The sequence below is a fragment of the Tripterygium wilfordii genome, chromosome 15, assembly GCF_013401445.1.
Source record: "Tripterygium wilfordii isolate XIE 37 chromosome 15, ASM1340144v1, whole genome shotgun sequence".
Taxonomy (NCBI): domain Eukaryota; kingdom Viridiplantae; phylum Streptophyta; class Magnoliopsida; order Celastrales; family Celastraceae; genus Tripterygium; species Tripterygium wilfordii.
The window spans coordinates 14101939-14111204 of record NC_052246.1 but is presented as its reverse complement, the minus strand read 5'-3'; the positions used below and the strand labels follow the sequence as shown (position 1 = coordinate 14111204).

General features: G+C 35.4%; 1 protein-coding gene across 3 annotated transcripts; it reads left to right on the top strand.

The window, feature by feature from the left end:
* Positions 1–2686: 2686 nt before the first annotated feature.
* LOC120016827 (probable magnesium transporter NIPA8) lies at positions 2687–8352 on the top strand. Of its 3 annotated transcripts, none has more exons than XM_038869753.1 (14): positions 2687–2829; positions 3456–3681; positions 4218–4305; positions 4392–4453; positions 4734–4819; positions 4934–5007; positions 5951–6053; positions 6166–6294; positions 6383–6482; positions 6587–6706; positions 7247–7337; positions 7418–7475; positions 7747–7840; positions 7926–8352. In XM_038869753.1, the coding sequence occupies exons 2-14, from the start codon at positions 3589–3591 to the stop codon at positions 8145–8147; spliced, it is 1320 nt and encodes a 439-aa protein (XP_038725681.1). In that variant the 5' UTR covers positions 2687–2829; positions 3456–3588; the 3' UTR covers positions 8148–8352. The 3 variants fall into 3 exon arrangements, with proteins under 3 accessions (XP_038725681.1, XP_038725680.1, XP_038725682.1); XM_038869752.1 differs by having other exon boundaries at positions 3394–3681; XM_038869754.1 differs by having other exon boundaries at positions 3394–3681; positions 4188–4305.
* The last annotated feature ends 914 nt before the right edge of the window (positions 8353–9266 follow it).

Sequence of the window (9266 nt, the reverse complement as noted above, 5' to 3'; positions counted from 1 at the left end):
GTGGCATAAAAAATCAAACTAAGAAATCTACTCAAATAGTGAAAAATCTGTTTGTGTGTGCATATTGAAACATGTTTCAACTTTAAGTCTCCAAATTAAAACGATTGAAAATTCAATGACCGAGTTGAACTGAGTCATATGTTTGAGTGTTCAAAAAGTTACATTACTTCCAAACCTAGACATATCAACAAACATTAGTCAAATCTATCGATGTTATTTTTCAGTTTCTGTGTTCACTATTTCTTAAATGCGATTATGTGTGAAACTTTAAACCTTTAGGGTTCGTTTAAGGAATTGGGTCCTCTCACGCGTTGTAGATTTTGTGTATGTTTGGTGCAGTGGAACCGAAAGCGGTTCCGCTGACAGAACCGTTGCACACATTGTAGTGATTCTGCTGTAATATGAGAAGCTCCTACACGGAACTTCTCCAGGCGGATCCACCTAGCATATTTTTTTTTAATTTTTTAAATTGGAGGCCCAAGTAATCGTTACATTTTTTAACTTTTATAAGAATTAATGTGGCCCCACAATTTTAATAATTTATATATTTCTACTAAATATTATAAAATTAAATTTAATATTTATAAAAAATTAAAAGTACACATTAAATATAATAAAAGCTCATATAAAACAAATTAAATGATAAAAATTAATACATTTTTTAATTTTGATATTTATTTATGATTAAATATAATAATTAATCAATTAATATTTACAATTTATTTTACTAATTAACATTTTAAGTTTTGATATAAAAAAATTTCTAATATTTTATTATTCCCACTTGTATCATATTATAATATTTAATGAATAAAAAATATGTTTTAAATTAATTTAAATAACAATTATATTTATTAAATTTAATTTAATATAAACTTTTAATATAAAAATAAAAAAATAATATTATAATACTTTATTTCAACAGTTTTTTCACTTAGTTTTTACTTCACCAAACAACTCACAACATATTTCACAACTTTAAACTCAATTTTTTTTAAAATCAAGTCCCCGCAGTATAGGCGTTTGGTCTTGCTTTGTCAGCCTCTTTACCCTGGGATGAGGGGGGCTGCAATGTACATTTCAGCAATATCTTTAAATTGTTTTAATCTTCACCATTCATCTCATCCAATGGTGTCAAATAAACAAAGCTAAAAACCATTAAAAAAAATAGACGAATTTTGACGTTTGGGTTTCCTCTTCTCCCTTCTTGCTTCTCTCTTCCTTCTTTCCTTTCCATTCCTTGAAAATCATTGTCTCGACACCCTCTGTAGACCCATTCCATTGACGCATGACCTCCGGTGCCTTCTTCCAACAAAGGTACCTGAAGTTTTGTTCTTTCAACCAGGGCCGTCTCTAATATTTTGGAGGCCCTAGACAAGTTAAGAAAATGAGGCCCTCATCCCCCAAAATAATTTTTTTTTATAAATCTGAAATCCAACATATCTAATAAATCCAAAATACAATATAATTAGTTTTTGAATACACATAAATTATCACCAATATCCAAGAAATTAAGCAACTCAAACTTATAAATGTATTACATCAAATGAAACCAAATAACGCTAAACTAAATCTAAGAAGAAAGGATTGATACTCTTCTAGCCTTTTGGTGTGCAAAATTGTCAATTAAATCGTTGTGATCAAGTTTAGCCTTTTGGCAGCATATTTGTAGGTTTTACATACCTATTCATAGATCCCGTGAGAGATTGTGTGAGTTTATTTTGTCTTTCTTTATTCTTCCTCTTCGAACTTCCCGATTCAAATTTTCTTTTACCTGTCATGATTTCCCAATCACACGCAAACCTAACAGAAAAAAGAAAAGAAAAAGGAAATTAGGGTTTAGAGAAACAAATAACAATTTACAATTTCTAATTAAGTGTGCCAAAAAATGCCAAAGCAATAGAAATATATGATAGGTGATTTACCGGTGGCTTCCCTTCTCTTTCAATCTCTGACTCTATCTCAAAACTCTCAAAACCTTTTTTCAATAACATGAGTAGACTGTAGACGATAAACAGCAAAAGTGCAGAACAGGTTCTCTTAGTCTTTGGTCTTTATTAGTGTCTTTCAATTCTTTAATTCTTATTTTACAATTATGACCTTGTCATTTTGTGTTTAGCCTAATGAGCTTGTTTTCTTAATTTGCTAAAGATTAGGATATTTTCTTCTTATAAAACCGTACAACTTAATAAAAAGTGAGGCCCCTCCCATGAGAGGCCCTAGGCAATTGCCTGTCTAGCCTCCCCTTGGAGCCGGCCCTGCTTTCAACAAAGGTACCTGAAGTTTTTTTCAACTTTTTAAAGAGTTGGGTCCCAAAATTAGTCATGTCTGATACATTCTGATGACAAATAAGTATCAACTTTTTGAAGAGTTGGGTCCAACGGTATATTTTTTGTTTGAAACAAAAATCAAATTCATCGTGATCAAAACATTGAATATTTTAAGTTTATATCCGATGGTTTAGAATTGTTGTGTTTTTTTCATGTTGAATTTGATTTTTGCTTCTAATAAAAAATATATCGTTGTGTTCATTGCGATAAACACTACATATTTATGATTTTTAAAAATAAAAATAAAAATTTTTAATATCAAAAATTACAGCAGATCCTGGCTTCCATCCCCTTTACCCTATAGCAGGGAAAAAAGAAAAACCTCTTTACCCTACATTAGTACATTTCCTTTACTTTTGGAATTGGACCCACCATATTTTATACCTACATATGAAGTTTTTGTTTCTTCGAAAGAAAAAAAAAAGTTGAAAGGTAAAAGATTTCATCTTCTTCAATGGATCTGATGGGTATCAATCATTCATTCTGAGAATTTAACAAGGTAAAGCGGTCAAATCTCCTTACCTTTCTTTTATCATGTAATCAAATCGTCTTATTTTCTTTGTTATTGTTCTTCTTGATCCATAAAACTCAATTTTTTGTTGATGACTTCGGCATGATTTGGTCAATCAATATCGCTTGCATTTGATAGAGTTTGGCTTGCTAATGTTCGATCTGGTATTTCAAGCAACCAATTGCATGAGCAACCACTTACCAAGTTTTGTTGGTTTCTGCTGCCTTCGCTTTCTCTTACCAGAGCTTCTCTCTTTTATTCTTCGAAGCTGGTTTTGGATCTGTTCATTTATCATACGTCTTGTATTTCCATTCTATTTTGACAATTCGCTCACTTCCTTCTTGTATCTCTTTGTCCGCAAACTGTGATATTCTCTTCCTTCTCAAATCCTTCTTTTCTTTCTATTTTGCCGTATTATTCTTGTTGGATGACTGCTTTCGGGCTATTTTGGATGTCTTGCTTTCCACCCTCTTATTTTTCTCGTTTTTCTTGCAATTAATTGTTTGGGGTGCTACCCTTTTTGTTTTGATGTTACACACGAATGTCATGCAGCTAAGCACCCATCACTTGTTGGTGATTATCTGACCTGGGCTCTCTGGGTCCTAAATTGACAGAGAACTCGTCAACTTTGGAGCACCACTTTTGGAAGGTCTATCCCAAGGAGCATTTGATAACACCAGTTACTAGACAGCCAGCTTCAGATCTCGACTGCATGTGGTTTCTTCCATAGCTTTATATACTTCAGCCATGGGAGACTGGATCATTGGAGCTTTCATTAATCTCTTTGGGAGCATCGCCATCAACTTTGGAACTAACCTTCTCAAATTGGGTCACAACGAGGTCTACCATTTATCTTTCTTTTCTTTGCCTTTTTCAAGTGTGTGCTTGACAATTTAAGGATTGTTTTTTCAAGTGCTCTATTAACACACACATATTTTTGTATCTGGTTCTCGTGTCACCTTTGGGTCTAATATACTCACATTGTTCCTTGAATACCAACAAAACTTGAATGTTGGAATTATAGTCTTAATGGCAGGGTACATTCTGCTTGGAGATTTTTTAGTTCAGAATTTGGATGTACTATTATTATATCTGGATATGCTGATCATATTCTGCACATTTCCTAGTGAGAATCCTGAATTTATTTGGGTTCACAACGTTGCTTAGATTCAGATGCAGGAATCCTCTATCTTGTACTTAGAATGGAAATTAACTTTTTTGACATACATGATACATCTCTTACCGTTGAAGAAATTTGTTTTTGGTTCATTTATACATAGTATATGCAGAGCATTCACGGACAATCAGATTTTGTGACAGCGTGTCATCTTGTCATTCTGTATCAGGCTTAATGATTCTGGCTAAATTATATGCAGAGAGAAAGGCATTCTATGCTAGGCAGCAATGAAACAAATGGAAAGCTTCCATTAAAGCCTATAATATACTTCCAGACTTGGAGAGTTGGTATATTGTTGTCTCATGGTGCTTTTCAGGTTATTCTCTTGCATCATGTAATTTGTCCCCTAAAATTTGTGATCATCTACATGCAGGTATTGTATTTTTCTTTCTTGGAAATTGCCTTAATTTCATATCCTTTGGATATGCTGCTCAGGTTAGTATGGATACCGATTTCAGACTGTATGATCTGCATAAATTAAGTTTTTATACAATTACTAAATCTAGTTTTCTGTTCTTTTTACCTTCCAAATGAGGCAATACCCCCTTTTGCAATGTTGGATAACATGTCTTTAGAAGGATCTTCGGTGGATCCTCTTGTTTATTTCAACCCATTTATTTGCTTTAATTATGCATCTATTTGTAGTGGAGAACTTCATATGTTGCTCCTAAATACTTACTTTTTTTCATTAAATTTATGTGCGCTTCATTTGCAGTCACTTCTTGCAGCCCTGGGATCTATTCAGTTCGTATCAAATATCGCTTTTGCTTATTTTGTGCTGAACAAAATGGTGACTGTCAAGTATGTTTATTCTGATGTGAGAACTAGTTGTGGATGTCTAATGCAGTTTTTAACCTCATTTTGAATGCAGTCTTGTCTATCAACCTTATGCTTGTAATATTGTTCATTTTGCAGAGTACTGGTTGCCACAGCCTTTATTGTTCTTGGAAATATCTTCCTTGTTGCATTTGGCAACCACCAATCACCTGGTACCTTGCATGCTCTTGAGACTTATTATGTTAAGAATCACTTGTCTCTGTTTTTGAAGATGTGTTTTCTGTTTTTCAAATGACAATAATACTATCATAGCATTCAAGTATTCTAGTTGGCTGGAATGCTCGCTCTTTGTTTCAGTAATTTTCGCAAAAGAAAGGGGATGTAGCATTTTTGCTTGATTTATTTTGTTCTTGGGTTTTCTGTGGAAATCACGATCATCATGAGAGCCTTTACACTAATCAATTTTGGAGTTGGCTTCATAAAACCATAAGAGAAATTAGCTGAAATTGCTAGTAGATCCTCCTTTGCCATTTGCTCTAAATCTAAAACTACTCTTGCCACAAATTCTATGGAGGCCATAATATTTGCTCATTTCCATCCATGCTGTTTTTGGCCTCCCTATTCTTTTTCTAAGTATCTCCTACTCGAATTTTCTCGACTCTTCACACTGCATAAACAATATCTGTACATTGCACATGCCCAAATAATATTAAACATTTTTTTCACATACTATCTTTGAGTGGCTCTAACCTACCCTAGATTCGAGTATTCTCGTTTCTTATCTCATCCTCGTGTTGCCACTACGAAATATTAGTTAAATCTGTAAATTGAATCACCAGCTTCCCTTTTGCAATGTCGGTGTTACGAAATAGACATTGCTCTCTAAAATCTGATTGAATTGATTGATTCACCAAGAATACTAAAATCAATACATCGATACTCTCGAAGCAGTTTCTACAACGAGCTTGGTGGATCATTATTTCTTTTTGTTTTTACAGTAGACTTTTACTGGATATATATGTAAATATGCCATCTTATCTGATTTTTATATTTTGCTTCATTTCATTAAGAGCTTTGTCACAAACGTCCAACCCCTTCATTGGTCTACATGTTTCAGCCAGTTAAGTTTGTGAATCATTATTGTTTACTTTTCAGTATATACACCAGAGGAGTTGGCAGAGAAATACAGCAACATCACATTCCTTGTTTATTGTCTGATTTTAATTCTGGTTGTTGCCCTGCATCACTCCATTTATAGGTAAGTTTTTGGAATAAGCAGTTTCATAAAAAAAATTGTATAATTTCCTTGGCTGGTAATGGACCATAACTCAATCAAATTCCTTCCATACCCTGTATGCAAATATATTCAGGAGAGGCGAACTACAGCTTGCTGTGTCAGGAAAAGATCTTAGACCCTATTGGCATATGCTTCTCCCTTTCTCCTATGCAGTGGTTTCAGGTGCTGTAGGATCATGCTCAGTGTTGTTTGCAAAATCTCTGTAAGTTAGATGATTTTCCCCTTGCCTGATGCAACTGCTAATACTTTACTTTAGTCTTCTGACTCATATGTTAAGTTGTTGTTTCCAGCTCAAACCTGCTACGATTGGCAATGTCAAGTAATTATCAGTTGCACAGCTGGTTCACTTATTCCATGCTCCTCTTATTTCTTAGTACTGCTGGTTTTTGGGTAATAGTCGAGCATAACCTCTATGTTTGATGATGAGATGATGATGATGATGATGTTGTATCTTAGCAAATTAGTCATAATATTTCATTCTTTTGGTTCTGCAGATGACCAGGTTGAATGAAGGATTGTCACTGTTTGATGCAATCCTTATTGTTCCTATGTTCCAGATTGCTTGGACTTTCTTCTCCATTTGTACAGGTTTTGTATACTTTCAGGAGTATCAGGTATTCGCTCTTTTTCACTTCTCTCTCTCTCTCTTCATAGATGATGCACAGACAGCGAACATAAGAAAAAAAAACATGAAGCAAATCATTTTTTGGCATTTTATTAAATTTTCAAATTTATCATTTTGGTATGGGAGGAAAGAAACAATCGAGGTTTTTTTGTGCAGATCATGCAAGATAAAATGGTTCCAATCAACAATTTTGATTCAGTGACATAAAACTGTGAGCATATAGGTCTATCAGTTTTGACTCACTTTCTTCTCTGAAGGAATCAAATTCAGCTTAAGACCTTGGAAACAAAAATAGGAACACACATGCCTTTGGTTTGTTTTGTTTGAATTCCTTTCCATGGATTGAACCTGTCTATAATGTGGCAAGTGCATTAACTCCATTGACGTGCTGTTCAGTGAATGATTAGTTGATAGGCTGTGCATGTAGAGATGCATTACTAGCAACTATTTTGATGCTTTACATATGCCGAATCTGTAGCTGGTTAAAATGGTTAAGTGGATAATCATGTCTTGATGTTCCGTAAAACAGGTTTTTGATGCCCTGAGGACGACAATGTTCATAATTGGAATGCTGTGTGTGTTTGTTGGCATTTCTTTGCTGGCACCTGATGAGTCTAGAGGTACTACATAAATCATTTTTTTTCCCTTCCTCTTCAAATCTTAGCTCTTGCAAGATCGGAACTTACTCTAAATTTTTCAGGTGATGCAAAGGAGAACTCATCTTTGGTTTCCGTTGTGTCTTCAAGTGAGATGGACAGGTCAGATATATTAACTCGAACTTATGATGTAAATGAAATGCTGATATTTTCTTCACGAACTTGTATAGAAGTCGCTTTTGCTGCTGCTTTTTTCTTATTATTTGGCGAAAAGAAAAACATGCGTTGTATGTACAGGGGACAATTTGTAACTGCGCACTCATACAATTAGCTTTTTTAACATAACTTTGTGAAGGATTTTGGATCACATTTAGCCCAAACCTAATTTAGGATCTGGGGTTTGACCATACTCTGTCATGCATCTGTTTTATAGGCTGGTTGCACTATCTGAAGAGGCACAAAAAGACACACCATTACCTTCGCAAAGCATGTCAATGAAGATTGCTGATATGATATCCAAGGCAAAGGTGCTTCTAATTGAAATGCACTATTGTTTCTTAACAGGGCAAATTATGTTAATAACTAACAACGCCAACTCCCACCTCCCTGCAGATGGCCTGTTCAGTATCTCTAGGTTTTGGGGAGGATTCAATCAATGCATCTGCGGTTCTTGTAATGCCCATGGTGTCGTCAAAGATAACAGGCTTTAGAGGAAGTGGGTTTGACCGGGGTAAGCTTTTCTCTATGAGAAATCCGGTATGGAGTAAGATCTCGGCGGAAGGAGATGGTACAGAATTGCTAGATACAAGCTCAGTCCTCTCCCAGAGCCCTTGAATAGGAAAAACTGTAAACATCCATGTTCCCCCCTCCGTCCTGACTCCCCTCCCCTCATTTTCTTAAGTAATACAGTTGTTTTAGGATAGAGTGAGTTACGCTATTCATTGGACATCATGTAAGTTTGATGGGATTCATTGTATACCTGTAGATCTTTACGCTATTGAAAGGAAAGGAAATACAATTTGTCAATGCCTCTAAACAAAATGAATTTCCATGGCGTAAACTTGTTTTGTGATCTTGATTTAAGAGGGGGTGATAACCACACAGTAATCTTGCAAAAGGAGTCTTTTTTGGCACTCCTTTTTTGTTTTGTCAGGATGCTCTGGAACTGCAGGTGTGTACAATAATCAGATTGCCTATAAATAATTAAATATGCAACCAAAAGAACTTAAAATAGAATTGGGGGTACGTCCGGTAATCAATTACCAGACTAATGACCGACCAAATATGAACCATTAGATTAATCCAACGGTTCAACTTTTTTCCCCAGTTTACTCTTCGTTTCTCTCTCTTCAACCAAAGAAACTTGTCTCCAAAATTTTTCTGTCTCCCCCCCTCTTCTTCCCCTAAGATTCAGGTTCACCGATGATGTATTCCCTTGCTCCTTCTACCCAAACACCCACCGGATCCGGGACAAAGACCACCAAAACCGATGATGTCTTCCCTTGCTCCTTCTGTTATACAACTAAGTCATATAGTTACTGAATTCGAGATCTGCGGTCTCCTTTTGTCAGATTTGAGATCGGCTGTCTCCAAGAGAACCAATTTCTTCTTGTTCTTCGATGATCCCTGGGTAGTTTCTCTACACTGTTTTTGTATTTCCTCTTGATGGGCCCAATTAGGCATGACCCCAAAAACCAATCCATCTCACTACCCTAGGCCCAAGGCTATCAGGTGAGACCCAAGTCAAACTTGCCTATCAACCCACTGAGTTGGTGACAATTCCTCCTCCCTCAAAAACACCTTGTCCACAAGGTGTGAAATCCCAGAAAGTGAAATTGTTGCAGCCGCCAAGATCAAATGGAAAATTAGCAATGAACACTAGTTCATCTCGTGGTGTTTGAGAACTGTCTGAACCTTCTCCTTCGTTTGCAGCCTCCATTTGAGTTTCTATTG